We start from the raw sequence: 21,667 nt of genomic DNA, 5'->3' as shown, positions 1-21,667 counted from the left end.
CCGCCCAGCCTAGAGCTCCCTCTCGCAGCTGTACCACAACAATTACAGCGGGCAGCTGCGCTGCCAGCGGCAACAACGCGCATATTTTGCGCCACCTAATGATTAATTATTTTAGCATAAAGCGTCAACTCAAGACGCAGCCACAGACAACAGCAAAAACAGCAACACAAGCAAGCCCTAACACAGAAAAAAAGGAAAACAGAACGAAAAATTGAAATTAAATACAAGACAAGGCAGCTGGACAGACGCAGAGAAAGCGACAGAGGGAGAGAGAGACAGAGAGAGAAGCATAAAGTCGCCCGACAGGCCACAGCGGTGCGTTGTGATGCGAAAGCGGCGGCTGGCTCATTAAAAAAACATTAAAGTGGGGCAAATGTGGCAATGCGAATTAACAGAGTCCAGCAGTGAACACCACCAGTGCTCCACCCACCCCCTCCACTCTGGCGCCCTCAGCGGCGGCAGCTGCATATTTAAAATAAATTAAAGTGCCTCACAAACACAAAGGCGTGGCAAGCGAGGACAAAGCTTTGAAGTGTCGGCAAATCAAAATATTGTTGAATTTCGCACATTTCCTCACATATAAACAGCATTTTCCGTTACGCACACCCACGCAAGCACACACGCACACACACACACACAATTACAGCCATTTGTCAATTTAGCAAACTTCCATTCAACAGGAAACCGGAAGCAATTGCCTACAACAAAAAGAAGGCGAGCAAAGGAAAACCTTTGCGAGCGAAGGGTTGCAGGGCAACGAATTTTCCTTTCTGTTTTTCTTTTCTTGTTTATTTTTTTTTTTTGTTAATACATACCGTGGCGGCGGATCCGCTTGAATCTCGCATATAACCTCAACAGTCTCATCCTTGGAGGCACCAATTAGTATAACGCGATCCGTGTGCTTGCAAACAGGTGTATCTGAAAGGTGAAACAAAGTGATGTACGTAAGCATAAGTATGTATAGTATTAACTAAGTATATACCCTATGTATAGCTAGATAATGGAATAGCAAATGAATACGAAATTATCTTTTGTGTCATCAACAGGGCAAGAGAGTCTGATCAAATCAGGAAATTCAACTCTTCAAACTACAAAAATGAAATGAAATAAAGCTTCACTAAACATTATTTATAATATCATTTTATGTATATATTATAATTTATTTGTTTATTATTTATATTAAATATTATTCACCAATATCTCAGTCTTATTTAGTACTTTGATTGAAATTCACACAAAATCAATAAAACCAAAAATAATTCATATACTAATCAAGACAAGACATCTATGGCCACATTTATAGCAGTCACAAAGCTCGCAAATGTTGTTAGTAAAAAAGTAGGAAAAAAACACAGGAAAACGCAGAGAAAAATGAGGCAACTCATTTTCTTTTGCTTGCCAAGTTGCTGGGGCGTTGATCACGTTGAGGCAAACGCACAAAAGTGATTTAGACAGCTGGGCGGCTCAGTCATCAGTTAGAGTACGAGAGGGCGGTGGGGGGGGTGCGGCCGTGGCGGCAGTCAAGTCAGTGTCAAAGGCAACGCTGGGTGGCAACGCGTTGGCGTCCTTGTTTACTTGAAATTAATTGATGTGGCAACATGATTTAGTACTCGCAGGTAAATAAGGCGTTCATAATGTTAAAGGATTATTAGCTGACAGCACACGTGGCGTATGCGTAATTTCACGTTGTTGTTGTCAACAGAACGCCCCCACGCGCACCTTTCATCCGCTTCGTTAAAGGCCAAAAGCCCAAGCCCAAACCCCAAACCCCCAGCAGACAAAACCAAACGCATTAGCAGTCAGCCAAGTTGAATTTTTGATGAATTGTTTGTCTTAAAATTTACAAAAGGGCGTAATTAATTAGCCAAAAAATAACAGCCCCGCTTCCTTCTCTAGCTGTAATTGTTGTTGTTGCTTATTTAAATTGCGAGTTCACGAGGGCTGTTTGATCAGTCGACAGCTAATTAGGCAGCACTCGAGACAGCACTTGAATAAGCACTTGTTGCTTATACAAACGACTAAAGTTCAATGACTTCAAACGTAATGTAGGAAATGACATTGAGAGAGAGCGAGTGGGAGAGAGTGAGGCATAATGAGAGCAAGTTATATGTATGCAGAGCGAGTGAGGGGGATAGATAGCAGAAGGCACAGATAGAAAGCTATATACAGCGAGAGCGACAAAGAGAGGGATATGAAGAAGGCGAAAGATATACGAATAGATATAGAGAGAGGGAGACAGAGAGAGGAACAGATTTTGCCTTTGGTATTTGACGTATATACTAAAAGCGTGAGAAGGCAAAGTGAATTTGGAATTCCTCATAGATTATATTACTGATAAAATTCATAAGAAATTAAAAGCACAAATTTCTATAAATAAACTACAGTTTTGTATTAAGAATAAACGTATTAAAGCTGAAGATTAACTTATTCTCGGCCAAAAATAGCTAAAAAAAATCCTATTTTTATAGTAACCCAACTATCATTACAGTTTGTAAACATATGCGCACATATACATATACAACATATTTATGAAACGCTTCTTTAAGCATTAGCTGCTCTAGAAAAGAAATATAAGCTTGTCGCTTGAGCAAAAACCAAAATGTCAGCAGACGTCAACAGCAGCAGCAGCAGGGCTGCTTCGTCGAGGCATTTAATTTATGGCTCGAAGCAATGCGTCTGTCTAGTTGCAAGTGGCAAGGAGGAGAAGCAGAAGTGGCATTTGAATTGCTGTTGCAACATGTGTATGGCTCAGAGGCAAACAAAAAAGTGAAATATAAAAGGACGGGCAGCAGACTATGCGCAGCTAAATCCGGCTCCGAAACTCATTACGAGCGCGATCAGCAGCCGAGCGAAGGCGCTTGTCAAATTGCTTGAATTAAAGCGCAGCTGCAGCAGCCAGAGTAACGCTGGCAACATTTCGCGGCCTGTTAAATTGAAGCATAATTCCGCGGCAGCTGCAACAGTAGCAGCAGCAGCAGCAGCAGCAATGAAATATGATGCAACGCATGTGGCAAGCATATGAAAAGCGACTGGATTTTCCAGATAAGCGAAGCAAGGGTTTGATGATGAGGGTCTGCGAGACGGTTTACTGCTGCTGCTGCTGCTGCTGCTGCTGCTGCTGCTTCTGCTTCTGCTGTTGGCAAAATGTTGTATTTATGCAAAAAACGGAATGAAAAATATTTTCACAGCCTTGACTTGCAACTGCGCCACATCGAGACGACGACGACGACGACAGCGACAACAACTCAACTCGAGTTCAGCTCAAGAGCTCCAGTTGTAAAATGAAAACGGTCGAGCGCAACAAAAAAGGGGGAAAAGGCAATACATCAAAAAAAGTAAAGGTTGAGAGAGCTGCGGAGCAGTCGCTGCAGCTTGACAACGTCGCTGTCTGACTTCATGATAAGAAACATGGCTCAAAGGGTCAGCCAGACACACGGACAGATGAGGCATTCCAACAGACTGCACGCAAGAGCAACTCAGGCAATGGGAAAACGAAAGAAATGCCTAGGTTTACAGGGTATTGCTTGATCTGTGACTCTTTCAATATATGAATGCAGGAAAACAAAAAAGTAATAACAACGCTCTGCGATTCTATGGTATATGGCTGATCTATGCTGCCTGTTGCAGCTTCTCTTAATATACATATTTATACTCACATTTAACGCGCAGCGGCAACTGATTGCTGACCGTTTCGCCTTCGTCGTTGATGGCGCTGCACGCATAATTTCCCGCATAATGTTTCGTTATCTTCTGCAGCACAAGGCTCTGATTGGAGCGTATGACGCGAGCCGACGTATTGTGTTCCAAGTGAATGCCCTGTTGGAGGCAGCAGAGAAAACAAACATAAAGAAAAGATATTTATTGCTTGAAACAAAAATAATATTATTATTATAACGCCAAGGCCTTGCTGTCTGCTGTGCATGGTTAAGAAAATGTTGTCGAAATATTGTCAAAAGAAAATAAACTAATTCGGAGTTTGCATTTCTAGTGACAGAGCGTAGATCTATAGGTGGTATTGCTAAGGTGGTAAATATAAGATCTATAGGTGATATATATACACTTTTCTCCTTGTCCAGTTTCCGTCAGTTCAACTATTTTCAATTAATATATATCATTCACGCAAACGCTCTTTGGCTAGCATTTTCTTAACAGCTTCTGTCATATTTTCGGCAAACGTTTGCAATTTCAATTTGCCTGAGCTGCAGTGAAACAATCGAGGCGAGCTTCAAGTCCATGCCACTGATAAACCATTCAATACTAAAGCAACAGCCAACAACTTGGCTGACTTCATGTCAGTTAGCCGTACGTATGCTCTTTGCTGATTGATTGAGAGGAAGGAAGGCGGCAACTGCAAGTGAGCGACAGCCAAAACGTTGCTAAAATCAATGCCGCAAATCCCAAAACTATTTTACGAAATGAAACGGCATATGGCGGCGTCACTCTTAGCTCCCCGGCCCCACACTACAACCCCCTGTCGACCGTCATTCTTGGTGTGAAATGAATTGAAATGAGCAAATGCAGCAGGGAACAGCAACAGCATCAGTTTCTGCATCAGCGTTGGCATTGGCATCAGCAGCAGTTGCAACGCAACTAGCCAATGCTATTGACACTTAAACAGCAAATGAATGGAGAGCAGCCAAGCAGACAGCCGGGGTCAGAGCACAGAGCACAGGCTGAAGCACGAGCTCGCAAGCACGACCTGAAGCTCAGTTCCTGTTGCCATTGTGTGTTTGGGGTACTTGGGGTTTCAGTTCCAGCTGGCTTGGCGCGACTTACATTATGTAACCACAACAGTTTCCGCCATTGAGGATTCGATTGTACGTGACACTCGAAGTAAACATCGTCGCCTTCCTTGATATCATCCGGTGTCAATGTGGAGCCCAAGCGCAGCGTCACCAATGGAGGATCTGCAAGCAATTATAGAAAGGTATTAGAAGAAAGCTGTAAATTGATAAATGATAAACTGCTGATAAGAGTCAGCAGAGGCTTGGCATAGCTGGATAAGAATTTGATTGATTGATTGAGATGAAAATCTGTTACACTTGAGCTATTTTCAATAGATGTTGCTGCTGTGCATCTAGTGCCCCTTTACTCTGCCACATTCTGCGCAATAAGTCGAGTGATCTATTTGATTTAATAGTGCCTGCAAATATGAGCGATTTGCTGCAACGACAGCAACATCAACAAAGAGTTGTGGCAACAACAGAGCCTAATGGCAACTGGGGACAAGTAACACGGATCGTTTCGCCTGGCCTGTGGCGCTGCTTGCGAACATGTGTTGCCGCTTAAGTCGTTTGAATTTGCTTAACGAGCCACAAACTTTGCGACAAACACAGCACAGGCGAGTAGAGGACCTCAAAAAGGCTGCAACCAGAATGTTGAACGTTGAACGTTGAACATTTGAAGGAAGGACGTGCCACGTGCCAACCTTAATATTGTTGAGTTATTGGCGGCCAAAGCCAAACGGCGCCAGTCAAGAGTTAGACGACGTCGACGACAACGACGATGAGGCCAAAAGTTTGCTCACTTTTGAATGGCCTCGCAAAGTTTACTTTGCGCCCGCCCCTACTCGCCGCGGCGTCATCATCCATGGAAAGGTCTGAGCCCAGGCAGTCGCCTTGCCAATCAGCAAAAGTGCTCGAAAGGGACCCGCTGCAAAAACTCTTTCGTCGAAAGTCGCGACGCCGTATTTCCGCACACATGTTGCAGGCCATTTTTGTGATTATCATTTACCGTTAGCTGCCAGCAAACTGCACAAATAAAAACAGCAGAGAACGAGCCATACAACTTGCCCCAACTCGCCCACTTTTCGGTTTTAGACTATCGATCGAGCGTCTGCTGCGTTTCGAGCCGCCAGCAATTTATGTGCAAATGAAAGTTGCCTTATTATATCATACGAAATGATATATGAGCAGCGCTGCGATTTGGCAATTTTAAGGCTAAGCTACGGCGCTTTTAAAGCCAAAAATTAACTGCAAATGGAATGGAGCTGAGAGTTAAGGGACAACAAAGTTTTGCTTCATTCCCATAAAAATGTTTAAAGCACTTAAATCTGAGCACAAATATATCTGGAATAACAGCTGCAATTAATTTACACCTGGACCAGATTTTTAATATTGCAGCTGTGGCTTGCATAAAGATACACTATTCTACAGATTCTCGAATTGACAAAGCTTCACAAAGGAAAATACTATCTGAAAGTTAAAGCTAAGTTGTATAGTATTTAGATCTTTTAGTAGATTTTCAATTTATTAAATTACTTTTTATCTTAACTTTTTTTTCATATACTTTGTTGCATATAAATAAATTCAACTCATACAAATTATTATCTTTCTTATGCCCATATCTATTCAAATAATTATTTCTATATCTTTTTTCTTTTTAAATTACTATTTATCTTAACTCAAAGCCTGTGTTGTCTAAATTTCTTCTTTTCATATACTTTTTTGTATATAAATAAATTCGTCTCATACTAATTCTTATCTTTCTTATGCCCATATCTATTCAAATAATTATTTCTCAATCTATGCTTACTCTATTAATTTTGTATATATTCCTTTTATAATTTTTATTTTAATATGTATTTTTTTGTGCCTATGCCTAGCACATCCATGGCTTGCTATAACCTTCTACTTGTCTTGTATATTCTATTCCTTATTAATTGCTTTACTTTCCAACGCAATATTTCAAATATTTGATACACATCAATTGCTTCCGTACAAATTGCTTTTAATATCTATTTCTGCTATGCCAATGCTCGTTCTCAAATCCCTCTGCATAGCCATGCTCTCTCCACAGTGGTTCATCAATCATAGCCTGTGCCACATTTGGAGCATAAGTAGAGCAAAAAGTACAGCTGAATATAATTTTGGAGCTCACAGCTTTAAGGCAATCTTGGCTGATTGGCTCGCAGGCTTATATATATATGCACATATATGCATATATGGAGAGATATTTTTATATGTGCGCATATATCATAACTAGAGAGCATAAGCTGGCGTTTCTATTGCTATGCTCTGGCGTGCGTCCACTTTAAAAATATCAACTCGAATTGCAGCATTGAGAAAAATATCGCGATGCTTTCGCTTTTCCAAAATGCGAGGCACGCACACAGCACGAGCGCCAATGTAGCCCAGCCATAAACAACGGTCGAGGGACATGCACACACACACACACACACACATAAATATCTTGTCTGTGTAGTGCGCTCATGGGAATCTCTATGTCTGTGATTGCATTGCATGTTTTGTTGTCCTGCTGCCTTGTTTGCCGGGGCCACATTATAAATTTTAAAACGAGCGTGTCACATACGCACACACAGAGCGCGCGCGCGCACTTACACATAAAGAAAATTATACGTACGGAATGCAGCAACAGCAGCAACCACACTGCCACGCCCACCCCTCTTCAGGCTGGCATAAAGCATGGCAAATGGCCTTGCCAAATGCCGTGCCTAAGAAGCCAAAACGAAGTTGGCATAATAACTCAGGCATGATGCTGAATAGAGATATCGCATAGAAAGGACAACAACAACAGCAAACAGGATAACAACAAGGACATGCCACAACACAACACGACAGCATAAGCAACAAATGCGAAACGATGCGGAACATATTTGCCATGTGAGTTCAAATTAAAAATACGAAACATAAATAATTGAGTTGAAAAACACATAAACGACTCAAAGCTGCTCTATAGACAGTAGAAATTTCTAAGGGAATCAAGTTTGAAGTAAATATATATCTGAGAGATCAGCAAGGCATCATTTCAGGAGAATTAGAAAAATTCTTTATGAATTCTCAAACGTTTTTACCAGCCAAACTATCACTCAAACTTGATTGAAATAAATCAAAATTAAATTATAATAATTAATATACAAAAAAACTGTTTCAAAAATATTTTATATAACTATTTTCCTTAGTATATAATACATAGGAAAATTTCAAGCTTCGTTTGAGCACATCATTTAAGCTACAGTCGAGCTGATTAAGACTTAAATCGAGACTATAAAAATGCATTATCATTTTATAGGAACACTTTTTTAAGACATAATCAAATGACTGTAGGGTATTACATGTGCTCAAATTAAAAAGCATAATTTATATATGCATATATTTTACTTGCTTTAAAAATCAAGCGTTTGCCTTGTGTGTCTCTGGGTGTGTGCGTGTGTGGGTGTGTGTTTATTTATATATGAATATGCTGTCGTACGTGCTGATCATAAACTTTATTTGCGTCAATGTTACGAACGGCATTGCCTAAAAGGCGAAAAAGCAACAACAACAACAACAAAAACAAACAAATAAAAAATAATTTTCTAAAATATAAAATGCGAAGCCAAGAAGTATGTGTGGCGCATAAAAAATATAATAATATCACCTTATACATATATTAAATATATATATATATGTTTTGCTTGATATCAGGCCTAAACAGCAACATGTTTTTCTTGCTATGTATTTTCTTCTTTTCTTTGCGACGTCAGCAGATTGCAGTAAAAATTTAATATTTGAGCAAGTGAAAAGCAAAGAAACAACATTACGTGATGTGCCGCACACACACACATGGAGTGTGCGTGTGTTTGTGTTTGTGTGTGTGCACACAACGTACACACAGTCGAAATAATAAAATACAACGCGACGTATACGTAACGCAAACTCAAACACAACTCCGACTTTGGCACTTTACGATGTCCGCAGTGCTTACTTTGGCGTCTATTGACCTATTGACTGCGCAATTTGGGCCAACAGCATGTTTGGCAGTTTGTTAATCTTTAACTACGATCTTTATAGATTTTGCTTTGATTTTTGAGTCGAAGCATTACGCAGCTTAAAGATCGGCCTTGTCAAGTATTCAATATCTAAATTTTCAACTGGGTAAAGTATTCTCAACTCTGCTTCTTTTCCTCGGCTAAAAGCACATCTATTCAAAAGCTGAACTTGTATTTAGAAATGGTCTGTAGTCTATGCTTTACTGTGAACTGAACTTATCTTTATCATATGATATAGAACCCTATATTACATAACTCAATCTCAAGAGATAATCTAGTGCACGTAAACATATCCTAGCCCCAGCTTGCCTGACCAAACTTGACCTAACGAAATCAATATGCTACTCCAGCCTAGCCTAAGCTGACCTAAGTTAACGCCCACCCTTAACCCAGCTCAACCTACCCTAACCCAGCAGAACCCAACCTAGCCATAGCTCCCACAACATTTCCATTGCCATTAACAGCGCCTGATTAGAACTAGAAAATCATCTTAGCCTGGGCAAAACATTTGCTTTGATATGATTTTTCTTTGGGGATATTTGAATTTTGTTTTGGAGTAGCATAGCGGGGGTATGAGTACGTAAAGTCCTTCATTTAATTTAAGCGCCTGCCATACATTTTGTTAGCCCACATATTTCATTTGGGGCGCTGAAATGCTCTCCGCGAGCGGTTTGTATGTGCAAAGGTATGGAGTGGCAGTGGGAGCTGGGGCTGTTTTTTTGGGTGGTAACGTGGCGGCTGCCTTCTGGCCCATGGCAAATTATTCACAATTTGTCATTTGTCTTTGATTTATTTGCATTTTAAAGGCTTTCAACGGCGTCGACGACGACGTAATAAATTTTAGCTGGCTGTCTACCTTTCTGCTAGCTGTCGGCAAATGCTTACTTTTTTTCGTTACTTTCAGCGTACACAGTATATAAGTATATATGTATATATATATATATTTTAGACTTAAACACAATTTGTAATACTTACAAACGACATTCAATTTCCACATGGTCTCCAAATAGAGGCCGTTCACATTTGGATTTTCCGCACGGCATGTTATCGATTTGCCATCGTCGTCTGTGGTGGGCACAAAGCTCAGCTCGGAGCGTGTCGAGTTCTTTGATATGTCGTCCTGCAAAATGTGTTTTCGCATTAATTAAGTTTCGGCCTTAGAGCAAAAGAGAGAGAGCAGCGAGTGTGGAATCCCCTTTACACCAAAAAAATGTCCTAAGGCGTTCAGTTCATTGTTTTCTTTGTGTGTGTGTTTTTTTTTTTTTGCAAATTTGTCGAAATATTTTATGTTTGCAATTTAAAATTTATTGCTGTATACTTTGGGTTTTATGTGCCTTGTGTGGGTATTATAAATTTTATAGCGCCAAGCAACAGCAACAACACATAATTAGTTGTGCTGTTGTAGTCGTTATTCTTGCTGTTAGTTGAACAGGTCATAAAATTGTTCGTTTTTAAACGTGCCTGCATGGGCGGGTGTCTCCCCCTGGCGGCCAGACACCGAAACTTGCTAAACGACTGCAAAAGGCGTGAAATATGCACATACAACTACATGCCAAAGTAAGTGGGGGGCTGTTGTAGTGGCACGTTTTTTGCAGTTGCTTCTTCAGAAGGTGTTAATAGCTGAACCGTTAGCGAAATAAATGGCCAACATAAAAAACTAAAAGTTTAGAGTTAGAAATATTTAAAATATATATAAATAATAGTAGAATAAGATAATAGAATAATAATAATATAATAATAATTGAATTAACTCAAATGCCTGCCCTATTTATCAATAAGTTTTGGAAAATAGTTTAACCTAGTTATAAACTTTGGCTATTTTGTAGCAATGCATAGAACATGTTTTGGGCCAACGTTCGGACTATCTAATTAGCTGCAATTCGTATCGAACGACTCGATTGTCGGCTAAGTCGTTGGCCCCGAAACGTTGATTAATGTCGTGCTCCATATGAAGTTGCTAGACTTTAGTTTTATGCTATGTCTGGCACACTCAGAGAGTGAGGGAGGCATACACATAAAAGCCACCCACATCGTCCACACATTAGAGTGGAAACTAAGGCACCAAAAGGCATGTAGCAAAAGCATGTCCAGTACATTGACTGTTCCCCCGACTCTCGCTGTCTCCCTGTGTCTGTGTGTGTGTGTGTCGGTCTGTCTGGCTGCCGTAGACTAGAGGGCGGCCTTTTGCCGCATTACGGCAACTTTATGCCACGTGAAAAACTAGTGAAAAACATTTCCGGCCTTTAAAGGAGTGCAGCTGCAAACGGCAAAGCAATCAGCGCTGGTATGCATAAACGAGTATGCATATAAGGCGGACAGACATGGACATAAACAACAACTGTTTTTGGCAGGGGCGGGCGGAAGGGGCGGCGTTGGGGTAAGTCAACAGCGGAGCGGCACAAAAATGAATTGCAACAAAATTGCGCTAAAACTCCCATAAATTTGTCCAAAGTTGAAACAAAAAAGGCAAAACAAAGGCAGCAGCAACAACAACGAATGAAAATGGCAAAAGGAAAAGCGTAGCAAATAAAATGAAAAACCAAAGGATTGCGGGTGCCGGGCGGGGCGGGGCGTGGCGTGGCAGTGGCAGTGGGCGACGGGGAGGCGTTGCTGCACGTTGTGTATTGTGGAGTTTATATCACATTATCTGTGTTTATTCTAACGGTGAGTGCGGAGCGCGGCGAGTGTGAGCCACGCCCAGGGACAACAAGTGGGTGTTGCGCCCCCTTTTTCCAAGAGTTACGAGCTGCAGTGTGGCTGTGCCTGTGTGTGTGTGTGGGTGTGGGTGTGTGTATGTGACTGTGGCTTGCCTATGCAAATACAATAACTTACCGTGAGTCAGTCAACAGCCCCTTTAGTAACCCTTGGCAGTGGCTACACCACAAGTGTTGGCCAAGCTACGCCAATTGCGGTCGGGTGCGAGTCAAGCCTACGCTCCCCTATACCTTAACTCAATGCCAATCGCCCACCCGCTACTCACCTTTGTGCGTCGCAATTGACGTTTTCCCTTGTACCAGGTGATGATGGCATTCGGACGTGAACCGGACGATTCACAGGTAACTTCATAGCGTCGATCGGCAATCATTGAACTGGGCGGCTCCAGAATTTTTACGGTTAATGGTTTTACTGTGAACAAAAAGTTCATAATTTATATAATGGCATTTAAACCAACTACGATAAATTGCTATTGATAGAAGAGTGTGTGGGATATCTCTAGCATTGATCTCAGAACTTCTAACATATAAATTAGCAGTAGATATTATCCCAAGGCTATTCTGAACATTCTCTCTGAACATTTCTTCAACTTGTAATTATAAGCTCTCGCTTCTTTGACCTATTGCACCTGTTTATAGCATGTCAGGTTTATATAAATAATCTAGAGCTTTAACAATTTGTATCTACTCCACGTACGATAGCATCTAAGAGCCGTCTCAACTCAAGTGCCGACTACATACCTGCTCTCGCACCTCTGCATGCCTAATGGCCAGCACGAGTGCAGCAGAAAATAGAGCGAGGTTAATGCTAGGTCTAACGCCCCTTCATTCATTCATTTCTGTACTGTAAACGTGGTAATTATTTAATGGCTACTTGGACGGCGCATGGGCAATATTCAACTTGTTCCTTGTTTATGTTGCGTTACAATCGTGAAGTCATGAAATATATTGCATTGGATTTGTTTATGTTTACACAAGCTGTTGACCGAATGCTCTGGAAATAATTAAGAGCGTTCGCCTTGATCAATAATATTTTCATTTGTCTAATTGAATTGTTAGTTGCAAGGGCTAAGATTCCAGTGAAACTGTTAATGTGTTTGACCTGCTTAGAAAATATATAAAATTTGATTTTTACTGAACTATTGATATAAATATATCTGAGTAATTTATCTATATTATTTTTCTCTTAATTAACTAAATTAGTCTTACTTTTCTGCTTTACTTTTATTTGTCTAATTAAATTATTAAATTAATGTATTTGACCTGCAGATAAAATTTATTCTTTACTGAAATATTGATATAAATATATCTGAGTAATTTATCTATATTAATTTTCCTGTTAATTAGTCTCCCTTTTCTGCTTTACTTTCATTTGTCAAATTAACTTGTTAATTGCAAAGGTTAAGATTCAACTAAAACAGTTCAATTAATGTATTTGACCTACTTAGAATATATATAAAATTTGATCTTTACTGAAATATTGATATAAATATATCTGAATAATATATCTATATTAATTTTCCCCTTAATTAGTCTCCCTTTTCTGCTTTACTTTCATTTGTCAAATTAACTTGTTAATTGCAAAAGGTTAAGATTCAACTAAAACAGTTCAGTTAATGTATTTGACCTGCATATAAAATTTGATCTTTACTGAACTATTGAAATAAATATATCGAAGTAATTTATCCATCTTTCTTTTCAGCTTAATTAATCGTACTTTTCCGCTTTACTTTTCTTTTGTTTTGGGTCAGCTGTGTGCAGCGAACTGTATCTAGGCGCTAGGAATTTTGAGTGTAGTCCACTTACGATGCATATCCAGTATGAAGCTCTTTTCCTTGGGCTTATCTAATTGCGTATTCAATGCCTGACATGTGAATACGGAATTCAAATCGTTGCGCTGCACCGATGGCCACAACAGTCGATTCTCGATAACATCGCCGGAATTGTGCTCGTTTTGATTGTCGACAAGTAGTCCATTTACGAGCCAGCGGACCTGCGGTTGCGGTCGACCTATCAAATCGAGTCGAAAGAGACGAAAGGAAAACACAATTGTATATACACATATATAGAGGCAGCGTATAGGGAGCGCAAATTAAAAAGTCAAGTTTTGGCAGGGCTAAAATAAAGAGAGAGAAAATGGCGCAAAGAAAAACGAAAGCTAAGCAAAAGCAAACTTTGTGATATTTTCATTTTCGGTCAAAGTGCGGCTTGAGGATTTTTTCAGTTATTTTTCTTCTTTTTTTTTTTTTTTGCCAAAGCTTTTAAGGAAATTAACAGGAAATTGTCTAGCCGGTCGAGCGGATATACTCATGTGTGTGTGTGAGGCAGAGCAACCAAAAAAGTATAAAGAAATAGGAGGCGTGTCCATTGGCAATGGGGTTAAGCAAGGATAGTTGGGCTTACTTACCGCCCACCACACGACAAGTGATAACAATATCATCGCCCTCCTGCTTGGGACCCAATTGTGTGCCATTCTGTTGACGACCCCAACGGTCCAGTATGATGGGCTGCTCCGGAAGTACTAAAAACAACGGCAACAATTGATAGGTAGATAGGTATGTCATATAGTGTGTGTGTGTGTGTGTGTCGGTGTGTGTGCATTTTAGATACTCACTTATTACAGACAAATTGAAACGGAAGCTTTGTGTTTGAGCTGTGCGAAAATCGACACGACAACGGTAAATGCCTTGATCATGCCTTTTGACATCCTGCAAAATTTCATACGATAAATTAATATACACGTGTGTATATGTGTGTGTGTGTGTGTGAATGTGAAAGGAAACAGCTGATTAGCATACACACACACTCTTACGCCTACACGACGGCACACCTGCTCACCCACATAACACAGTTGTTTCTGCTTGCAGCCATGTAATTTTCAATTATTTCATGTCACCCAAGTCGCAGGACTCTGTGGTCTGTGCCATGCCAACTTCAGATATACATCGTAAGCCTTAGTCCTGGCTAAGCGTTCAAATTGCCAACTAGTTCTCTCAGTTCACTTAATTATGGCTGAGCAGCTCAGTCAATGAATGGTTTCAATTCAGCCTGTGTGCTTATAACAAATGAACTAGTTCCGCAGAGCAGTGCATTGTTAGTTCTAGTTCATTGTTATTTACAAACTAACAGGTATTTACTACAAGTCTGTTTAGAGCAGGGCACTCGTTCGTTTTTATCGTAACGTTACTTAATGTTTAGTTAAACTCTATAAGACAAGTTGTGCTTGCTCAATGAACTAGTGCTTTTGACATGTAACTAGTTGTAGCATCTTAATGCATAAATAAATAAAGCTTTTATAGCACAAATGCTGAAAGAACTGGTGCTTCAGGCTGGTTCTTTTGGCTTATTGAGCAGCAAAGCTCTTTTGCGCAAATGCTAAATATAGAAATTGAACTAGTTCTTTTTTCTTGACTAGTTCATTTGTAATTTAGCTATATGTGCTCTCAGAATAATAACTACTTTGCTGTTGGGACATCTTTAGATGAGTTACTACTAAATTAACTGAGCTAACTAAGGGTTTTAGACTTGTTCTAATTCGTGACTTTTGTTTACTAAATATAATGTATGTGTCTCAGAGGTAGCTGCTTGAGTTCTGCCTCTTTGGAGTCTTCACAATAATATAAAATTAATTTAATAAATTATTATTGAAATTAAAAATCCCGATTCAATGCTAATTTATAATCGACCTACTCTCTGCTCCCACTGTTCATTGATAAAATCAAACGTATTGCATATGCTAGAGTGGATGTATTCTCTAACTACTTGTTTGTAATTTATAGTCATCCTGGCGTTAGGTTAATTTCCCGGCAATTGAGTGGCAATTAAAATTCATTTATAAAGTCAACTCCTCATCCAGATGCCAACCATTTGTCGCACATAATTCATGGGACTATTTGAGTTATATATGCATATATATATATATATGTATATATAACATACATATATGATTTTCTGTTCTATCTTGCTGCAACCGCGAATGGCAAATTTATAGAGGAATCCTTCAGGCTGCCATTTCGTGTGCATTTCACATTCATTTTCAACTCCCTGTGTGTGCGTGTGTGAACATGCAGCTCGTTAGCCTTCCCAGCAGGTTGTCTTAAGCCAGGAATTGTCCAAGGATTCCAACAGCCAGGAACCCGAACCCAAGTCAAGTTGGCCTTTAAAAGTCAACGGTTTGTGGCGCAAAGACATGCTGAGGCGTTAGTTCAAGTAGCTGCCACACACAGCGTGTCTCTGGTATGTCTCTGTGTGTGTGTGTGTGTGTCTATATGCATTGCATGACAATAACGGTAAATCAAGTTATCTGTAAACATGCAAGACATTAATAAACATTTCGCGTGCGCGAGGCAATTTAACAACTTTTGATATCTAAATTTGTTTTCGCATTGCCTCAGCCGCAGTCGTCGTCGCCGGCGCAGCCAGCGTCGCAGTCGCAGCTTTCTAACGTTATTTGGCATTCCATTCCGCCATTTTGCCCATTTGCAAAATGTTCGGTACATCCGCTTGCTGTTATTCGCGCTGACTTAATTCTTAACACGCATTCGCAATGCCAATTGCCATTTGCAGATTTTCCAAATTGGAAAGCCCTTTTCAAATGCTATGGAACAACTAACTGAATTCGATGGGAAAAAGCTTCCCTTCAATTAGGCCACAATATGCACTGAATATTTGGTTAACTTTTAGTTAGGAATGCATTAAAAAATACTCTTATTATATATAATATAAAAAACGATATTATATTATGACTTCCTTCTGTGATTTCTACTGCTTACACAGCATATTCTATCGCAGTTTTAAGATCTGTACAGGGCATATTCTAGTCTATCATCCTAACTACTCTACACTTAGTTTTCCTACTACGCATTTCAAGCTAAATGTTTGTTTTGCAAAGTTAATGTGTTGCACTTTGGACCATTTCTCAAATACACTCAAATTGTATGGAATATTTGAAAAATTCATTAAGGTCGCAATCGTATTTTTTCACTCACACAAAAAGGTAAAAAGCAACCGTGAGTTGCCGGTTAACCGAGGCGAATCTTACCTTAATTTCCAATGTGGCTGGCTGCGATTCAAAATGAAATTTGGCACGTGAACCGAACACCTCCGGAGCTGACCAATGTCTGGGCTGCTCAATGGCCATACTATCGCGCACATCGAAGCTGCAAAAAGAAGCGAGAGGAAGGGAAAATCATTATTATTATCACGCTGGAACGTAAATATTTTAGTTGAGACAAAATGAAGTCAATTTGATATAAACTCTGGAATTCACAGCAGTATACACAGTATATATATATATATATATATATATATATATATATATATATATATATTTGATGTGTGTGTGTGTATATGCAGCTCGAACTCTTGTTTTTATATGTTTAATTGAATTTTGTTATTCTCATTTTGAGAATTGTGCGCGCCAAAAATTAGCCTCATTTATTTCTAACCTGCTCATTAGAGAGTAATAGAAACACAGAGAGAGAGAGAGGGATAGGTAGAGAGAGAGAGAGAAAAGAAGCGGATGATGCTCGTGCCACGGGCTGGCTGCCAAAATAGAATTTATGGGCCCGCAGATAAAAATTTTTTCAATTTGCTTCCTCTTGCTGCTGCATTAAATGCGCCAATTCTTACCTAGGCTAAAACAGCACCAGCAGCAGCATAGAGAAGGCCATAACACTTAAGACCTGGCCAAATGCTGAGCGCTGCAGTTTCATTCGAAATGGCCATAAACCTGCCTCGCATTTGAGCTTTGCGCTATGGAACTTTATGCAGCCATAAATATTTGCATGAATCTCATTTGCAAACAAACAATCGATAAATTTATATATATTTATATATATCATATATATGTGTAATTTATGTGTATATATATTCCCAATTAGCTTAGCAAATGCAAGTTAATTTTGTTCGTTTTTTTTCAGTATGTTAACGTACTAAATTCTTTGCATATTAAAATTAAAGTTTCATAATTTTAGACAGATTCTTCGCTCTCTCTTTGATTTAAACAAATTTACTAAGTTTTGAGTTTTTTTCTGTGTATTTTGTGTTTTATATACGCTTTAAATATTTCATCAAATAAAATAAAAAAAATTTGCTCTGTTTTAAAACCACAAAAAAAAAACCAAATTAAATATAACATATAAAAATATAATGTTTAATTTTAAGAGGTACTGTGTAGCTAGCTGCCATTTAATATAAAAACTTTATAAGCTCTTAAATTATTTAAGCTTTTTAAAAATATTTAAAATATTGTCCAAGCTATAAAAATTCTAATCACCTTTTAAACATTTTAGTTTGACATTTATTTTAGCAATTTATTTTAGTCTAATTTCTACTTTCACTTCTTTGCGAGCCTATTCCAAGTTTTAGTCTTATAAATAAAATATGTTTTGTTAATAAAAAATTAAATTAACTATTTAATCATATTTATTGTATTTATACTATAATATAGTATTGTTCTAACTATTCTATACTTATTTATATTCATTAATACAAAAAGCATACACTTCAAAAATAAATTTTCGCTATATTCCTAAATCATATCTGATAATTGTTTTTGTTTTTAAATTTATGACAACAGTTGTTAGCCGAGTTGCGTAGCCAAGCTACGACAATGAGTACCAGAAAAGGGAAAGTCAAGTATTGTGGAGGTTAATTGCGTTTGTTGTTGTTTCTGCTGCTGTTGTTGCTGCTGTTGCTGCTGCTGCTGTTATTGTAGCAGCCACTTTTTGAGAGCCTCTGCGGCAAGTGGGCCGTTAAGCGCACTTTTGTATGCAACACGCAATAATTTATGCGGGCAGCCAACGACGGCGCTGACGTCGACGGCGACAGTGCAAAATGCAACAACTTAATTGCTGCGTGCCAAGCGGGCAGCAGTTCAAGTAAAAGCAACAGCGAGCGAGCAAGAGAGAGGGCGAGATGCCAGCAGAATGACTTAGTGTGAAAGCGAGAGCCACGTTAACCCAATTTTGTTGCATTTGCCTTCAGTTTCTTCATTTTTTTCTTCTGTTGCTTGCTGCCATTTTAATTAAAAACTAAAAAAATAATATTAAAAAAAAACGAAAATGCGGCTAAAGAGAGTGAAGCGTGCTGTGGGAATTCTATGGGTCCTAAGCTTAATAACTGCTCTTGGGGGCCTATGCTGCAAATGTTTATGACCAAATAATATGCTACGTGAACCCAAGCAAATTGAGTGTAATGAAAATGCTCAGAAAATAAAATTTAAATGCACTGTGGATGTGATTTTGACTGGAGAGAGTCCTAAGTTAACGAGAAGTTAATTACGTAGATTCAATCGTTTTAGAAGAAGACCAACTGCGAGACATAGGTCGTCTTCTAAGGCCTTGATATTATTTATTGCTCAAGTATTGATATTATTTCATTTACTATTCTGTCTCTAATCAATATCAATATATATATATAAAGACTGTATTAAATGGAAGCTAAGCATCCTCATCTATAACAGTAATTTATATATTTCTACAAATGTCAAGCCCTCTCCAAAGTCCCTTCTTGTGGCTTCCAAATTTTGTCTACATTTTGTAAACTTTTAGCAAATATTTGAACTACTTGTGCCACTGCTCGTGGCCAAGTCAAAAGTTCGCTTAGTATTCCTAGAGCTAGATATGGCACTTAAATATTGCATTTGACAGCCAAAAGGCGCAACGTGGCGTGAAAATGTCGTGAATGCAATTAGTAGACCAACTGCAGGGAGTGGGCCAGCTCGACCTATGCACTTTCACATAGAGTTCTTTATGAACTGCCTGATTGTTGCTGGCCAGGCAACAGCAACAACAACAGCAGCAGCAGCAAATAGCAACAAGAATTTGAAATAGCCACAAGCTTAGCAACAGCTTAACAATAATGCCAAAATCCATATAAAAGAAGTTCAACGTCATTTATTCACATAATTCTTGTGGCTTTACGTCTGAGGTTAATTAGGAAATTAGGTAAATATAATTAAGTTAATTTACTGTGCGCTTTGTGACAACAAAAACACACACACAGACACACGCTTACGCACAAAAGTTAAATCACATATCCAGAGACCAAAGGCCACTTATCAGCTGCCAGGCAGCAGGTGCAAAAAATAAACAGCTTAAGTTTAATTACACTAAATGCGCCTGTTCGACGCGGCAATACCCTGGAATGTGTGGGCGATATAAGTAGAGACCTGACTTCGAGTCTAGGTAAGAAACTCACACTAATTGTGACAGCTACTAAATCATATTAAATTTCACTAACTTTGTTTGCCACACTGATATGCCCATTTGCCAAAAATTGTACAGGGCATAACAGAAAATTACTGTAGCATACTTTTGTGCGATGCGGGGCCGCACGGTTTAAAGGCAGCTGCTCTCGAGGCTCGTTTGCATTTAATTAAATGCTTATAAACACACACACACAGAGACTGAGGCAGACAATAAGCCAAATGAGGCGGGCATACACATAAACAAGGAGAAAGAGCAAGGAGAGAGAGAGAGCGAGAGAGCGTATGTATGTGTGTGGAATAGTACTCACCTATATAGAGGTATGCCCGCATTATCACGAAACCATAAGACCATATAAACATCATGCAGGGGCTCGGCAATGGGGCAGGGCAGCGACACAGATTTGCCCTCGACGGCATCAATGTCCTTCGTTTTCACTGTGCCGATTGTGGTTTGTGGATGTGGTTGGCATTAGTTGTTGTTGTTGTTGGCACAAAGTCGCCGCCATTTTATTTTTGGTGGCGATGCGGTGGGGTCAGGCAAATTATGTTGTCACGGTTTTTTTGCCGGTTTGGTCAGCATCGTCGTCGTAGTCGTAGTATGAAAATAGAAAATAAATGCGTAAAATTTGTTAATTAAATGTTCGTTCCCTTTTTAGCATGCGTGGCTGCACGCCCACATATACACGCAGATATATAGAGGTTGATTCTGCGTCTGGGGCTTTTAGCAATTAAATGTTGATGCCAGCTTAATTTCTACGTAATTACAAACGCGTAAATTTATATGAGCCCCGCGCTTTATTTATTTATAATGCATGTGCAAATGCCTGGGAAATACTTTTGGAGCCATGGCCACCTAATGCAACAACTTTCAGCAAGGCCAAACGCGCAAAATCTGCTTGCTAATGAAACAAAATGTTAAGCTTTAACAAAATCAGTTAGTAAACAATTATATTATTATTATTTAGCTCGACATTAGTTGTGTTTCTAATTGTTAGACATAAACTTTTTAGTGCTTTGTGTTTGACTAAAAGCCACGAAAAATTGGATAAAAAGTATTTTTATATTTATTATTAAATAAGTAACTGGAAATCCAACAAACTGTACTTAAAGATAAATTTCAGTTCCTGCATCAATTTACAGCTAAATTTGTGAAGCATTTGGTAATGAAAATCTGCTGAGTTTTATTGAATTATTTTTTGGCTAATATAGGAAAGCTTGAAGCAGATGAACGATCATTTGTTACTTTCTATATTACTTTTTCTATACTAATTTAAATAAATATTGTAATTATTTTATCATTTCATATTGAGTGAAAAACAAAAAATAAACCAAAATTTAACAAATTTTAAAATTTTATCACATATTTTGCAGCTTAATATATATATATATATTTTTTAAATACTTATTATCCAGTTTTAATCTGAATGAAATATCTATGCACCATAAAACTAGAGAGAACATTTTAGGAAAAGCGAGGAGGTTATGCATTGCTTTAACAGTTTCAATAAAGTATCGACAGCTTCGAGTAAAAAGCAGCAGCAAGTTACATTTTTCAATTTTCTAATTAATTTTTAATACTCTAATTCTCTTGCAAAACAGCTTAATTTAATTAAAATTCTCATAACATAAAGACTATTAGTAATTGTACTTGATTATTATTATTTCAATAATGCATACATCGATTGCAATCAGCGTGTTGATAACAGCAGTTGGCATTTGATAAGCAAACGGCGAGTGCCAGATAACGCAACAGGTGAACAGATGTTGTTCGTGATAAGCAATGACAATAATTAAAAGATAAGCAAGCATAAAATGCTCAACATTGTCAAATATCTAAATATATACGCTATTAGACGCAGCTGTATTTGTACTAATTAATTTCTGCCTTCTAATATTTTAATTAAATTATTAGCCAATTATTGTAGAAATTTTACATAAAAGTATCTTTTATCTAACTGTAAACTTATATAC

The 21,667-nt window shown here is 38.6% G+C and overlaps 1 protein-coding gene across 1 annotated transcript in view; it reads right to left on the bottom strand.

The window, feature by feature from the left end:
* LOC115483304 (nephrin) overlaps nucleotides 1–21,667 on the bottom strand; it is a 78,058-nt gene that overhangs the window by 15,233 nt on the left and 41,158 nt on the right. Inside the window, exons 3-12 of the mRNA XM_030224668.1 lie at nucleotides 20,005–20,131; nucleotides 16,526–16,643; nucleotides 14,099–14,192; nucleotides 13,892–14,005; nucleotides 13,291–13,494; nucleotides 11,751–11,896; nucleotides 9,746–9,890; nucleotides 4,777–4,907; nucleotides 3,657–3,816; nucleotides 731–918 (exon numbers count right to left, since the gene is read on the bottom strand). Coding sequence (XP_030080528.1) covers nucleotides 731–918; nucleotides 3,657–3,816; nucleotides 4,777–4,907; nucleotides 9,746–9,890; nucleotides 11,751–11,896; nucleotides 13,291–13,494; nucleotides 13,892–14,005; nucleotides 14,099–14,192; nucleotides 16,526–16,643; nucleotides 20,005–20,131 — 1,427 coding nt within the window. The remainder of the gene's footprint in view (nucleotides 1–730; nucleotides 919–3,656; nucleotides 3,817–4,776; nucleotides 4,908–9,745; nucleotides 9,891–11,750; nucleotides 11,897–13,290; nucleotides 13,495–13,891; nucleotides 14,006–14,098; nucleotides 14,193–16,525; nucleotides 16,644–20,004; nucleotides 20,132–21,667) is intronic.

The sequence above is a fragment of the Drosophila hydei genome, unplaced genomic scaffold, assembly GCF_003285905.1.
Source record: "Drosophila hydei strain 15085-1641.00,03,60 unplaced genomic scaffold, DhydRS2 tig00008116-arrow-pilon, whole genome shotgun sequence".
In the NCBI taxonomy this organism is placed as follows: Eukaryota; Metazoa; Arthropoda; class Insecta; order Diptera; family Drosophilidae; genus Drosophila; species Drosophila hydei.
This window is presented reverse-complemented; position numbering and strand designations above follow the sequence as displayed.